The sequence below is a fragment of the Entelurus aequoreus genome, linkage group LG21, assembly GCF_033978785.1.
Source record: "Entelurus aequoreus isolate RoL-2023_Sb linkage group LG21, RoL_Eaeq_v1.1, whole genome shotgun sequence".
Taxonomy (NCBI): Eukaryota; Metazoa; Chordata; class Actinopteri; order Syngnathiformes; family Syngnathidae; genus Entelurus; species Entelurus aequoreus.
In genome coordinates, this window is record NC_084751.1 from 34,862,837 (window position 1) to 34,879,445 (window position 16,609).

A 16,609-nucleotide genomic window follows, 5' to 3' on the forward strand; every position below is an offset into this window, starting at 1 on the left:
ATGCCTAATTTTGTTGTGATGCCCCGCTGGATGCATTAAACAATGTAACAAGGTTTTCCGAAATAAATCAACTCAAGTTATGGAAAAAAATGCCAACATGGCACTGCCATATTTATTATTAAAGTCACAAAGTGCATTATTTTTTTTAACATGCCTCAAAACAGCAGCATGGAATTTGGGACATGCCCTCCCTGAGAGAGCATGAGGAGGATGAGGTGGGCGGGGTTGGGGGGCGGGGGGTGTATATTGTAGCGTTCCGGAAAAGTTAGTGCTGCAAGGGGTTCTGGGTATTTCTTCTGTTGTGTTTATGTTGTGTTACGGTGCGGATGTTCTCCCGAAATGTGTTTGTCATTCTTGTTTGGTGTGGGTTCACAGTGTGGCGCATATTTGTAACAGTGTTAAAGTTGTTTATACGGCCACCCTTAGTGTGACCTGTATGGCTGTTGACCAAGTATGACTTGCATTCACTTGTGTGTGTGAAAAACCGTAGATATAATGTGCCTTTAAGGTTTTTTGGCGCTCTGTATTTCTCCGTGTACACAGCAGCATTTTAAAAAGTCATAAATTTTACTTTTTGAAACCGATACCGATAATTTTGAAACCGATACCGATAATTTCCGATATTACATTTTAAAGCATTTATCGGCCGATAATATCTGCAGTCCGATATTATCGGACATCCCTAGTTTTAATTAATTATAACTTACAGAAATAATTTATTATAATTATACAAAGAAACACCACCAAATGCTTATTTATTTTACGATGTCTGCTTTGTCGTCCACAAGTTGCAGACATTCCTTGCATAACATTTTACTTGAAAAGTATTTGTCCATCTTGAATATAAATTTATGTTTCAACACATTTAGCCCTGCACGTTAAGAACATTTGTGAACTGTTGAGAGCAATCTATAGTGCAATTTTTTTTTTGTAAATAACACTTTAAAGGCCTACTGAAACCCACTACTATCAATGATGAAATCTTAACATTGCAACACATGCCAATACGGCCGGGTTAACTTATAAAGTGCAATTTTAAATTTCCCGGGAAACTTCCGGTTGAAAACGTCTATGTATGATGACGTTTGCGTGTGTTGCGATGGTTGAAGCGGAAGTATTCGGACACATTGTATCACAATACAAACAGCTCTGTTTTCATCGCAAAATTCCACAGTATTCTGGACATCTGTGTTGGTGAATCTTTTGCAATTTGTTTAATGAACAATGGAGACTGCAAAGAAGAAAGCTGTAGGTGGGATCGGTGTATTAGCGGCTAGCTGCAGCAACACAGCCAGGAGGACTTTGAGTTGGATAGCAGACGCGCTATCCGACACTAGCCGCCGACCGCATCGATGATCGGGTGAAGTCCTTCGTCGCGCCGTCGATCGCTGGAACGCAGGTGAGCACGGGTGTTGATGAGCAGATGAGGGCTGGCGTAGGTGGAGCGCTAATGTTTTTGTCATAGCTCTGACGAGGTCCCGTAGCTAAGTTAGCTTCAATGGCGTCGTTAGCAACAGCATTGCTAGGCTTCGACAGGCGGCACAGCATTAACCGTGTGGTTACAGGTCCAGTGTTTGGTTCGGTGTCTCCTGATAGTGGTATTGTTGATCTTCTGTCCATCCTTCCAGTCAGGGGCTTATTTATTTTGTTTCTATCTGCATTTAAGCACAATGCTATCACGTTAGCTCCGTAACTAAAGTGCTTAACCGATGTATTGTCGTGGAGATAAAAGTCACTGTGAATGTCCATTTTGCGTTCTCGGCTCTCATTTTCAAGAGGATATAGTTTCCGAGGTGGTTTAAAATACAAATCCGTGATCCACAATAGAAAAAGGAGAAAGTGTGGAATCGAATGAGCCCTTTTACCTAAGTTACGGTTAGAGCGAAAAAAGATACGTCCTGCACTGCACTCTAGTCCTTCACTCTCAGGTTCCTCATCCACGAATCTTTCATCCTCGCTCAAATTAATGGGGTAATCGTCGCTTTCTCGGTCCGAATCGCTCTCGCTACTGGTGTAAACAATGGGGAAATGTGAGGGGCCTTTCAACCTGTGACGTCACGCTACTTCCGGTACAGGCAAGGCTTTTTTATCAGCGACCAAAAGTTGCAAACTTTATCGTCGATGTTCTCTATTAAATCCTTTCAGCAAAAATATGGCAATATCGCAAAATGATCAAGTATGACACATAGAATGGATCTGCTATCCCCGTTTAAATAAAAAAAATTCATTTCAGTAGGCCTTTAAATCTCTGTCATGTAAATTCTGCTTTTTTCATCTTTGCAAATGAAAATATTTTCTTAATTGTTTTACCCTGGATATGTACATGTCAAATAAATATATACAAACATATACACTAGGAAGTAAATGTTTACACTGGGCTTACACTGTAGACAGGAACAGGAAGTAGGTCTGAGCTTGACGAGAGAACGACAATTGTGCCGTTTGAGCATTAAATAGCTGATATATTGTTACATGTTGTCCCTGCTTCATCTACACAAGAACCAATCCTACGTTTTGATTAGACAGTTGATGTGTGTGTTTGAGCCACGCTCAGAGACAAATTTGATTTGTAAAAATGAGACTGATTGGCCAAAGTGTGCAGGGAAGTTGCAGGCATTGGACATAATATGCGAGGATTGGTTAAAGTTGCTTGTATTGGTGTGATCGCGACATCGCAAAGTACAAGAGGGACAGGCTAGTGTAAGTACACTAATATGCACCCAGGTGGGGCATGCTTTCCTTTCTCACAAACAATCGTAAACATTAGATTTAATCATTTTGGTGTGACTCAATGACAACTGTACTTGCAATATTTAAAGAAGATATTTGAAACGTAAACATTTTTCAATAAAGGTTAGGTTTGCAGGATCAAGAATATTTCTTGACACATTTTCGACCCCTTTCCCCCAAAAAAGGTCTTTTTTTTTCGACTTTATTTGTATAGCACAGGGGTCGTCAACCCAAAATGTTGAAAGAGCCATTTTGGACCAAAAATACAAAAACAAATCTGTCTTGAGCCGCAAAAAGTTAAAAGCCATATTACATACAGATAGTGTGTCATGAGATATAAATTGAATTAAGATAACTTAAAGGAAACTAAATTACCTCAAATATACCTACAAATGAGGCATAATGTAGCAATATGTACATTTAGATAGCCTAAATAGCATGTTAGCATCGATTAGCTTGCAGTCATGCAGTGACCAAATATGTCTGATTAGCACTCCACACAAGTCAATAACATCAACAAAACTCACCTTTGTGCATTCATGCACAACGTTAAAAGTTTGGTGGACAAAATGACACACAAAAAAAAGTGGCATAAAACACGTCCTAGAAAGTCGGAGAAAGTTATACATGTAAACAAACTACGGTGAGTTCAAGGACCGCCAAAATTAGTAGGACAAAACGGTGCTCGCCAAATACTCGAATCAGTGAAGCATGTTTAATATAAACAGTGTGCTTTATAACAATTAGGGAGGTTTGTGTCATGTTTGTCCTCCTACAGAAACCATATTAAAACAAAAATTTTTTTTTTTCCCCTCATCGTTTTCAATTTTTCATACATTTATGAAAAAGCTCCAGAGAGCCACTAGGGCGGCGCTAAAGAGCCGCATCTAGAGCCGCGGGTTGCCGACCCCTGGTATAGCATATTTAAACAACAAAAATGTTTCCAAAGTGCTGCACAACAATGTTAAAAACAATATTCAAATATTATCCTTTTAGCTCCACCAATGACTGAATAAAAACAAAAAATAAATAAATATAAAACCAATATAAAAACAATATACAAATAAATATGATTAAAAACGATTTTAAAGCGTAAAACCAATTAAAACAATAAATACAAATCTAAATTTAAAAACACAGAGGACCACACAACTCACGTAGTGTTAAAAGCCAGAGGATAAAAGTGGGTCTTAAGACGAGACTTAAAAACACTCCACTGTGGGAGCAGTTCGAACATGGAGGGGCAGAGTGTTCCAGAGCTTAGAGCCGACCACAGAGAAGGCCCTGTCTCCCCTGGTTTTAAGTCTCGTCTTGGGCACCACGAGCTGGAGCTGGCTCTCGGACCTCAGAGCGCACACAGGAGTGTAAATTTGGATGAGGTCCGAGATATAATGAGGTGCCAGTCCATGCAAAGCTTTAAAAGCAAACAGCAAGATTTTAAAATCCATTCTAAAATGAACAGGGAGCCAGTGCAAAGTCTCAAGAATTGGGGTTATTGGTGTTACATTTGCATAACCTGACTCACAAAAACCCAAAAAGCCTAACTAAACTCATTGACAGAGCCAATTGTGTACTTACCGGAAGTCCTGGATTTCCAACAGGACCCAGAAAACCTCGCAAACCTGTCTCTCCCTAGTGAAGAAAAAACAGAATATATTGTACATGACAGTCATTTTTACATTACATTATGGCATTTCGTTACTTGGATGAATCTGTATTTACAGTGACATAAAAACACTTTGACTTACAAGAGTGGAAATATTAATTTGATCTCCTCTTGACAGTGCTATTGTACAGATACAGTGGTACCTTGCGATACAAGTTTGATTGGATCTTGAAAATTCCTATTGTGAAACGTCGCCCATTTAAGTCAATTCAAATCAATTTAATTGATGCTTGGCCAACTGTTCAATTTCAACAAGGAAAATGCACTTTTAGATAAGAAATATTGTATAAAAACATTACAATAGAATGGCGTACAAACAACTACAGTCGTTTTATGAAGTATTGTAAAAATAATGTACAGCATTTACCTTGGAGAGTGACCTTCTACTGTATCTCAAACAAACCATCAGCAGCTTCACAATATTTTCATGGATGAATGTTTAGATACTATTTTAACATCCATGGTTGGTGTTATTGACTCATTCTGCTTCAATATTGTGCATACTAGTAGTGCTAAACTCCAACTGATTCACCAAATTAGCTAGCTACACGCTCTGTCATGTTTTTGATCATTTATTTTTTTAATTTAATGAATATCATCCACTTCTTCTCAGCATTGTCCTTCACACTTACTTTCTTCCTTCTCATACAAAGTTATGTCCATCTCTAGCTATAAGCTATGCGAGTAAGTTTTGGTCAGATATAGGGTTATGTTTTTAGAGTTATGTTTTGGTCAGATATAGGGTTATGTTTTTAGAGTTATGTTTTGGTCAGATATAGGGTTTACTGTGACATTTGCTGTGCCAACTGATAACAAATAGCTACATTTTACTTCATTTGACAACCTCATTGTCCCAAGCCTTCAATGCACCTTTCAGGCGTTTACTGGCAAACTTAATTCAGGCCTGTACTTGTTCCTTCTTGAGCACGGAGACCTTGTGGGTACTGAAAGGACTCAATCCATTTATATCACTGGGGTCCCAAGTCCAATGAGTTTATTAAAAAGCTCCTTCAGCATAATTCTGGGGTGATTCCTCATTATTTTTTAACTTATCCTGAGCCTTCCGCACAAGATGATATCTTAAATAGAGCTCCAGATTGAGGGCAATTGAATGTTATCTTGAATTTCAGTGGTTCTGTTATCATCAAGCTTCATGCTAGGACAAGCTGATGTGCTTCATAGGCACAAAACCAATCTGTGGTGTTCAGAAAACTTGCTGGCTGGTCAGAGATCAAATACTTATTTCACTCAATCACACAAAGGCTGTAAATGTACAGTATAACATTTAGGATATCCTTCCCAACCATAACACAAATGGACTGTTCGTAGGTAAACGTTCTTGAAATTGGCAGATGTTAAAAAAAGATCATGTTTAAACATGGTAGAGAGAAACATTTGTTTACCCTCTCTCCGATGGCACCTGGATGCCCACGCATGCCGTCGTTGCCTGTTGTACCCTGATGGTTGAAGCCACAACATACAAAAGAATGTCAATATTAACCATTACATACCCCAAAATTCAATTACTGTAGGTCTAACATCAACCCATCCACCCACTACACTGTAAAAAAAAATCAGCTACGGCTGCCAAACGAAAACTTTAAAAAAAAAAAATTAAAATTAAAGTAAAACATTGTAAACCAAATAATGATCAAAAACATTATATTTACAGAAATTGTCATGAAACGTTTTGCGGAAAAATATCGTAATTTTACAGATCTTTACTAAATTATTTAGATCAACCACCTTTAATAAAGTGACGATGCAAACAGTTCTGCAGAAAAATACCTTTATTCTACAGAGTTTTTCCAAATTATTACGATCAAACACCTTTAATGAAGTGACAATGCTGGCAGTTCCACAGAAAAATACCATTATTTTACAGATTTTTTCTAAATTGTTAAGATCAACCACCTTTAATAAAGTGACGATGCAAACAGTTCTGCAGAAAAATACCTTTATTCTACAGATTGTTAGTATGGACATAGACTTTTATAGAACAAGCTACATATTTAATGAAAGATAATTAATGTAATTTTACATGAATTTGAAAGTAATTTAAGAAAACAGAAAATGCTATGTATAATTAATTTGGTCTTTTTCTGTAAAAGAAATATAAATATACATAGTTTGTCATTACTGGCATATTACTTAAAATAACAGGGGATTGTTTATTTACAGATAATGTCTTCAATTCTACAGTTTTATAAACTATTTAAAAAAAATAGAAAATTACAGTAGAAATTTTTTTTTACAGTGTAGGGTTGCGCACTATAGGCGATATACGATACAAGCAATATAACAATACAACTTTTAATTGCTTGGATTTTAATGACATCACGTCCGGCTAATTGAATACGCGTGGTGGTCAAGCAGTGTCTGTTCTCGATGGGTACTTGCACCATTTAGCCTTTCTTGAAGAAAAATGCCCTTATGCTCGCGTTATGTTCGGCTGTACGAACCGTTCAAATTGCGAAAAGGATTAAAGTTTCTTCATAGTTCCTCGAGAGGTAATCAAGAAGGGCGGAAGAGTGCAAGATTTTGGGAAGACGCACAGATGCACTTCAGTACAAGGGAACTAAGTCAAAGTCTGTAGTGACCACTTTGTTTTTTTAGTGTTATTTGGGTTTTAATTTTTAACAAACAGAAACGAGAAAGTCATAGTCAATGATTCTTAGTCAGGAAAATTACTTCTGAGTCTCCCCTCTTGTTAATTATGGCCACAAATGTGTCGGAGTACATATACACGACAAAAATCAAATATTCAGTAATTCATCTATCCATTCATCCAGCTATCCAGCCATCTGTCTCAGAGTCAAAGGTGAGCTGGAGCCAATCTTGGCTGACTTTTGGCAAAAGGTGGGGTACACATTGGACTGGTCACCAGAAAATCAGGGCAAATAGAAAAAAAAAACTATTCCCATGCACATTCACACCAATGAATAATTTAAAGTGTCCAATGAATCAACATGGCTGGAGAGAAACATGTAAAGTCCACACAAAGAGCTCAGCTTCAACGTGTCAATAATGCCAACAAAAAATCACTTACATACTTGCCAACAGGGCCCTGTAATCCTTCCATGCCAGGCTTTCCTGTAAAACCCTGGTACAGCACACAAATTAAGTACGACACTACGATCACATGCAGCACTCTTTCGTGTTTGTAGACTTACCTTTTCTCCTGGCGCTCCAGGCATGCCCTGCGGTCCTGATGGCCCTGGTGGGCCCTTAAAAGTAAATACACCCTATCACCATGTTGGTAATACTCTTCTGTGTGGATTGCAACAATTACATTTTGGTTGGGTGAGAGCATTTTGAATTGACTTTCTTAGGGCATTCATTCGATCGCAACTGGACTGTTTGGTTGGTCTTAGAAGATGCTTCGCCTCTCATCCAAGTAGGCTTTATCAGTTCATTCGCATATACTTATACTGGTCAAATCTTTAGTCTTAGACTTATATTGGTCAAATCTAGTCTTAGACTTAGATTGGTCAGACTAGATCTGACTAATCTAAGTCTATGTGCATGAACTGATGAAGCCTCCTTGAATGAGAGGTGAAACGTCTTCTAAGACAAACCAAACAGTCCAGTTAAGATCAATCGAATGCCCTTAGAATACAATGACCTGGATGAATGAGAACATCTATACATTTTGAAATGAAGTTTTACAAGGATAGTTCATTCCTTTCAGGTGGTTTTTAGCAATAGGCTTCAAAGAAATATGTTATCGTTAATAAAGCAGGAACATGTATACAATAATTTGTGACATACCATAGAACCTGATTGTCCATCAGGTCCTCTTTCTCCAGAAATTCCTTGAAAACCCTAAAAAGAAATCCCAACAAATGTAAATGCCAAGATAAATACAGTAATATATTTGTTCTTAATAGCCAGTTATTGTACTCATACAAATGAACCAACTCTGAAGCTCGAAGGACACGGTATCGGGAACATCTGGAATCTGGCTAATCTTAGCTGTTTTAGACTACAGTCTTTTAAATGAGGACAGTTATTAAGTGTGTTTAGCTGTTGTGTAGCTGCTAGCTCCTTGTAGCCTTTTGCCTACCATGATTACCTTTTTAAATAACTTGACTAGAATCAAAGAAAATACCAACCTTGTGTGCTTATTGGAGGACATTTAGATTTTAACTGGCTGTCTATCTGTGACAAGTATAGTAAACATGCTGCTGGACTATCAAAACTTACATTTGACATTTCACTTGCCAGCCAATATCATCCAATACTTGTTTAGTTTTTTTGCAGTTGTTTGATATCAGCAAAAATCTAGTATAGCTTTTTTGCCTGCATTGGACTGTTAGCCAGTTAACATCTAAATGTTCTCCAATGTTCTCCACAAGGTTGGTCTTTTCTTTGATTTTAGCAAAGTCATTTATAAAAGCTAAACATGGTAAGTGTGGAGGGGGGCGTGGCCTGCTGGCCTGCCGCGGAACGGGGTGTGCAAGGACCAGTCTCGAAGACAGCGACAGGTGAGTAGATGGCCCAGGTGGACCTTGTTATCTAATCACCTGTCGCCTTTATTAGCAGCAGCCGGAACGAGACAAGGGATTTGGATTTGGAGCCAGGGAGGGACGTGGGACTGAAACGAAAAACATATATTGCTGGAAAGCAATCGCTGCGTGTGTGCATGCAAATAAAAGACTGTATTCAAACTATCTACTGGGCTCCCGAAGATCTGTCGGCCAGGAGAACCCACCCAAGAGGGAAACCTTCACAGAAAGCTGTAGGCTACTACGAGCAAGCAGCTACGTAACAGCTAAAAACACACAATAGTACACTAGCTAGACATACGTAATAAGATCGGGAGGGACATCTCTACAAAACATTGTAGCATGGAGCTAAAAAGTTACAAGTGAAGTCATCAAGTGAAAAAAAGAAGTCAACAAACAATCATTTTCCTTACCATGGGTCCTATATTACCCGCAAGGCCAGCTGCACCCGGGGGACCCTAATGAAGAAACAAAGATTTTTCTCAGTACCATAAGTTATTGAAATTGCAAACATAAAAACTAACACACAAACACACCTTAGCTTCTTACCTACTATAATTAAAGACATAAATACATTAATTTTACAACATGAATGATCTGTAACCTAATACATTCCAATACCACGTGTCCTCAGGATTACATCCTTGATAATGGCAGTATCCTAATTATTCTGAGAATATTGTTAGAAATGTAAGCAGGTTTTTTTTTATAGCTCCAGGATGAATCAAAATAAAAACAGGCTTATTGCACTGCTTTGTTTTCTTCGGCCCTCCATCCATTGTCTACTGGTTGTGGGGGCAACGGCCTCAGGCCAGCTATGAAAGAAAGTTGCTCCAGTGTGTCCTCGGTATAAACCAGGGATCAATCAATCAATCAATCAATCAATGTTTATTTATATAGCCCTAAATCACAAGTGTCTCAAAGGGCTGATCCCAGGCGTCCGCTATTTAGCGGAATTCCGCTAGTCTTCTAGCCTAGTGATTTTCAAACTGTAGTGGTATCTAGTGGTACGACAAGAAATCACTAAAATATAGGGATGTTCCGAAAGTGATACAGCACTTTTGGAGGTATTGGTATTAATGACTACTTGTAACTAAATCTCCGATACCATGATACTATGTATTTTGTAAGAAACCTTGGGTCTACGACCTAAATAGAGCGCATACAAGCCAATAAATCCGCGAGCATGCTAATATTGCTGCAAGGAAATCGCCTCTTTTTAACCGAAATTAGAAGACCATTGCACCAATGGCAGACTGGGCTACCAAAGAAAACGTCATGTCAGTGGTGTGGCAATATTACAAACCCGAGGCTAATAAATTGAAAAGCAAAACACAAACTTTGAAATAGCTCTGTTTCGAGGGGTGGGACACATGTAGGACATTTCAATATAAGCAATTTAATGAAACACCTGAAAGCCCGCCATGCAGACGTACACAATGAGGCAGGACAACAACAACAAACCCTGGCAGATTCATTCCAGCGGAAAACTTGAGAATTCCTAACGTAGAGTTGGCATTTGCGGTAAACTAATCAAAGTCATAGTATTGGATAATCAACAGGTGGTGGAGAATATGGGATTTCGTTGCTTACCTGGTCAAAAATAAATGACACAAACAGCCCTTCCCGACTTGCATAAGGTAACTGTTTATTTTTTAATGTTGAACTTTAGCTGTTTACATTATTTTTGATACTGTTGTTGTTAAATTGATCAGTGTTACAGAAATAAAAGTAATATAATTTATACTTTTTGTCATGAGTTTAACCATGATTTACGATACGAAACCCTCTAACTTGTACTAGATCTAGTGCTGCAAAGCCAACGTTGTCTAAAAAGCACTTTAAAGAATAATCAGAAATGCATTAAGATTGCATGTACAGTAATAAAAACCCTCATGTTATAATTGAACAAACAAACTTGCGGCAGATACCATGAATGCAATTTTACATCGATGACTTTACTAAGTGAATCACTAGTTCAGCAAAATACTTTTTTAAAATTACAATATTTGTTATCAAATATAGCCACCATATCTCATCAACTACATTTATTAAATGTTTTATAGTGATGGAGTAAAGAGATTTTCTAATAACTAATAAAACAAAGATGTTAGATGTTGTACATTTTAGAATGGCTCGTATTGATATGTTGAATGTATTTTTTCAACAAAAACAATGAACTATAATTGCTGTGGTACAGTCATGTAAAATAAGTGCGGCTTTTAGTTTAGAGCATCTAATAGAAATTTGTAAAAATGTATGAAAACTTACCCATGGTTTATATCTATGTGGGAAATGCCATCCATTGCACCTTAGAATGGTAAAATCTCTTCAACACCCAAAAGGACACCCTTGACTCCCAGCTTATAGTTTTCAATTCCACAATTATTATTATTATTATTATTATTTTACCTCAAAGGGATCCCTGATACACTGAAGCCTTTTTATAGATGGGCATGCTAGGAACACCTCTACACGGAGGATAAATTATGACCTAGATGCCCGAACCACCTGAACTGACTCTGCATGATCGACTCTAACCCTCTTACTCAACTAACTCCAACATTTTATTAATATTCCTGCTCTTTTTGGTAGTAAGACAGACAATAGAAATTCTGAACTAACTAAAGGGTTAAACTAACAAAATCAGAAGAGGATGAATAAATAATGACTTCCTCTTTAACCCATTGCTCAAATGTAGATGACCATCAAACAAAACATTGCAAACATCATTAACAGGTGATTGAAATATGAGAATGGGAACCTGTGTACCAGGCTTTCCTTCAGGTCCCACTGGTCCTTGGTTACCCGCCAAACCCTAAAATGTATCAATGAAATACACAAACAGAATACATGAACTATTTATACTGTACACGTCTTTTTTGTCTGTCGGTGTCTTCTCAAGTTGAGGATCAAACACATCACTAGAACAGGGGTACCCAAATTACGCCAGTGTCACAAATAAAAAATAAAAAAAATAAAAATGTGTATACACATATATATATATATAAATATATATATATATATATATATATATATATATATATATATATATATATATATATATATATATATATATATATATATATATATATATATATATATATATATATATATATATATATATATATATATATATAATTATAGGTATATGTATATATACATATATATATATATATGTACATATATATGTATACATCATATTTCATTATATGCGTTTTCTTTTCATTTTCATGACTATTTACATTGTAGATTGCCACTGAAGGCAACAAAACTATGAATGAACACATGTGGAGTTATGTACTTAAAAGCCTACTGAAACCCGCTACTACCGACCATATATCAATGATGAAATCTTAACATTGCAACACATGCCAATACGGCCGGGTTAACTTATAAAGGGCAATTTTAAATTTCCCACTAAACTTCCGGTTGAAAACGTCTATGTATGATGACGTATGCGCGTGACGTCAATAGTTAAACGGAAGTATTCGGACACCATTGAATCCAATACAAAAAAGCTCTGTTTTCATCTCAAAATTCCACAGTATTCTGGACATCTGTGTTGGTGAATCTTTTGCAATTTGTTTATTGAACAATGAAGACTGCAAAGAAGAAAGTTGTAGGTGGGATCGGTGTATTAGCGGCTGGCTGTAGCAACACAACCAGGAGGACTTTGACTTGGATAGCAGACGCGCTATCAGACGCTAGCCGCCGACCGCACGGATGATCGGGTGAAGTCCTTCGTCGCGCCGTCGATCGCTGGAATGCAGGTGAGCACGGGTGTTGATGAGCAGATAAGGGCTGGCTGGCGTAGGTGGAGCGCTAATGTTTTTATCATAGCTCTGTGAGGTCCCGTTGCTAAGTTAGCTTCAATGGCGTCGTTAGCAACAGCATTGTTAAGCTTTGCCAAGCTGGAAAGCATTAACCGTGTATTTACATGTCCAGGGTTTAATAGTATTGTTGATCTTCTGTCTATCCTTCCAGTCAGAGGTTTATTTATTTTGTTTCTATCTGCATTTAAGCCCGATGCTATTAATCACATTAGCTCCGTAGCTAAAGAGCTTCGCCGATGTATTGTCGTGGAGATAAAAGTCACTGTGAATGTCCATTTTGCGTTCTCGACTCTCATTTTCAAGAGGATATAGTATCCGAGGTGGTTTAAAATACAAATTCGTGATCCACAATAGAAAAAGGAGAAAGTGTGGAATCCAATGAACTCTTATACCTAAGTTACGGTCAGAGCGAAAAAAGATACGTCCTGCACTGCACTCTAGTCCTTCACTCTCACGTTCCTCATCCACAAATCTTTCATCTTCGCTCAAATTAATGGGGTAATCATCGCTTTCTCGGTCCGAATCGCTCCCGCTGCATTGTAAACAATGGGGAAATGTGAGGAGCCCTTCAGCCTGTGACGTCACGCTACTTCCGGTACAGGCAAGGCTTTTTTTTTATCAGCAATCAAAAGTTGCGAACTTTATCGTCGATGTTCTCTACTTGAAGCTCATCGAGAGAATACAATTATACAATTTATTTTAATATTTTAACCCAATGTGGGCCCAAGTCAGAAAATTTGGGCACCCCTGCACTGGAGGTTCATATCATATGTTCAAGCTTGACAAAAAGCATTTCCATAAAATTAAAATGTTGTCATTTGACAATTATTAATACATGACCTGACAATGAATCACTGATTTGCATGTTAACAGATTTCTGACAGTCAGGATTACCAATGGTCCTGGTTGGCCACTTTGTCCCCTTTGTCCCGGTCGACCCTGAGGAATGGAAAGAGTTTGACACACACACAAACACATGATAAAATTCAGTACAAAACTATTGCATGTTCACATTGCATTTCAATTCCAATTTGTTTTGCTCATACAGTGGTACCTTGGTGGAGTGACCTAGCCCCCAAATTTTTCTGGATAAGAGCTGTCTCTTGGCTAATTGTTATGCATGAGGTTCCAAGCAAAAATTCAGGTTGCAAGCCTACTTGCCAACCTAGAGACCTCAGAATTAGGGAGATATTCAAAAGGGAAGATATATATATATGTAAATGTTTGCAAAAATTATGCTTGCAATGTAAAACATAACAAAAAGCAGAGAGACAGCTCGTATCTCAAATGCCTGGTAAGTTGAAGTACCACTATAATGATAATATTCAACAGTACCTTGTTCCCTCTGGGTCCCCTTTTGCCATTTCGGCCAACTGGTCCTTTGTTTCCCTTCAAGAAAGTTCACATGTTAATTAAGCACTTCTAGTGAGGGTGTCTTAAATCTTGATCACATCATCACATCAAACAGACTTTACGTTCAGTTATAAACAGTGTACTTAAATACACCATCAGGGGAGATATTACGCAGTCACATCTGGAGGTTTAGGTTCATGTACAGTCGTGGTCAAAAGTTTACATACACTTGTAAAGAACATAATGTCATGGCTGTCTTAAGTTTCCAATAATTTCTACAACTCTTATTTTTTTGTGATAGAGTGATTGGAGCACATACTTGTTGGTCACAAAAAACATTCATGAAGTTTGGTTCTTTTATGAATTTATTATGGGTCTACTGAAAATGTGAGCAAATCTGCTGGGTCAAAAGTATACATACAGCAATGTTAATATTTGGTTACATGTCCCTTGCCAAGTTTCACTGCAATAAGGCACTTTTGGTAGCCATCCACAAGCTTCTGGCAAGCTTCTGGTTGAATTTATGACCACTCCTCTTGACAAAATTGGTGTAGTTCAGCTAAATGTTTTGTTTTTCTGACATGGACTTGCTTCTTCAGCATTGTCCACATGTTCTTAATTGGGTTTAAGTCAGGACTTTGGGAAAGCCATTCTAAAACCTTAATTCTAGCCTGATTTAGCCATTCCTTTACCACTTTTGACATGTCTTTGGGGTCATTGTCCTGTATTGCTGGGTATTGTAGCCAAACAACTAAATTTTTGTTTCACCTGACCACAGAACTTTTCTCTAGAAGGTCTTATCTTTGTCCATGTGATGTCAGATGAAACAAAAATTGAGCTGTTTGGCCACAATACCCAGCAATATGTTTGGAACACCAGGCCTATCGTCAAGCATGGTGGTGGTAGTTTTATGCTCTGGGCCTGTTTTGCTGCCAATGGAACTGGTGCTTTACAAAGAGTAAATCGGTCAATGAAAAAGGAGGATTACCTCCAAATTCTTCAGGACAACCTAAAATCATCAGCCCGGAGGTTGGGTCTTGGGCGCAGTTGGGTGTTCCAACAGGACAATGACTCCAAACACACGTCAAAAGTGGTAAAGGAATGGCTAAATCAGGCTAGAATCAAGGTTTTAGAATGGCCTTAAACGTGTGGACAATGCTGAAGAAACAAGTCCATGTCAGAAAACCAACAAATTTAGCTGAACTGCACCAATTTACAAAATACCTCCAGAATCTTGCCAGAAGCTTGTGGATGGCTACCAAAAGCGCCTTATTGCAGTGAAACTTGCCAAGGGACATGTGACCAAATATTAACATTGCTGTATGTATACTTTTGACCCAGCAGATTTGCTCACATTTTCAGTAGACCCATAATAAATTCATAAAAGAACCAAACTTCATGAATGTTTTTTGTGACCGACAAGTATGTGCTCCAATCACTCTATCACAAAAAAATAATAGTTGTAGAAATTATTGGAAACTCAAGACAGCCATGACATTATGTTCTTTACAAGTGTATGTAAACTTATGACCACGACTGTACGTCCATGCTGGATGTTTAGGGACACAAACTGACCTTTAATCCACTCCTGCCCTGTTCGCCTTGAAGTCCACGTTCACCATTACCACCCTGAATGATGACATAAGTCAGTTAAACTCATCCAGGTTGTGAACCTCTTCAGGCACCTGCTCATTAAAATACATTTCATACAGTATCCTATCATGTCAATACATGCACTACACCTTTCTTAAACAAGACCTATTGTGAAATGTTTTGTTACATCAGAACTGCATTGAGATGTCTTGAAAAAATATTTTGTTCAAAACAACCTATGGATCAAGAATTAGAGCACACTTAAAACCCTCTATAAACAGTCCTGTTTAGAGCAGCCGGTTCATGCAATCTGTGGATCATGAATAGAAGCTGCTATTTGCTTGGTGGAAGATCTTTCAGCGCACAAGCTAACCACAATGAACTTAGTTCACAAACTTAAAATTTACTAAGTACTGCCGTATTTTCTAAATAAACAGCATATTTAGGTTACATGAATACATTATTTCCCTACTCTTTCTAGCAGCTATAGTTATTGAGCTTAAGTGTTTATCTTCTAAATGCATCCCTCGTAAGCGTGTCATAGCATACGCCCCTGTGTAAATACATTAGTAATGCTGATTACATTAGTAATTCTACGATGTAATTTATGAATAACCTCACACGTAAGAAGACATTTTTTGTATCAAATTGGCAATGATCAAACAAACAAACCTTGTGCCCAATCGGTTTTAAGGATGTTCCTATCAGGGTTTTATTTTACACTGGAGTGATCTCGGCCGATACCGATCACATTACGGTTGTGTGATATAAACCATGTAATTATATCAATTTGGCATATTCTCGCTGCGTCCCGCAAATTTTAGAGCGACAAGCAAACAAAGGCTTCCTCAACGCAAAGTAGCGTCCTACGGTCCTAGCTAATGAGCTATTGGCAAATGTCCCTCCACTGTGCAAAGCCACTT

The 16,609-nt window shown here is 37.9% G+C and overlaps 1 protein-coding gene and 1 long non-coding RNA gene across 2 annotated transcripts in view; both read right to left on the minus strand.

The window, feature by feature from the left end:
* Positions 1-4,351: 4,351 nt before the first annotated feature.
* Positions 4,352-9,385, minus strand: LOC133638524 (uncharacterized). Its single transcript, XR_009823641.1, has 6 exons — positions 9,318-9,385; positions 8,168-8,221; positions 7,570-7,623; positions 7,446-7,499; positions 5,800-5,853; positions 4,352-4,362 (listed from the first exon to the last, which is right to left on the minus strand). It is a non-coding gene; the product is annotated as an uncharacterized LOC133638524 (long non-coding RNA).
* A 4,245-nt stretch (positions 9,386-13,630) lies between these two features.
* The window catches only part of LOC133638619 (uncharacterized), a 92,214-nt gene continuing 89,235 nt past the window's right edge, over positions 13,631-16,609 (minus strand). The window contains exon 17 of the mRNA XM_062031409.1: positions 13,631-13,679. Within this exon, the coding sequence (XP_061887393.1) occupies positions 13,631-13,679 (49 nt within the window). The remainder of the gene's footprint in view (positions 13,680-16,609) is intronic.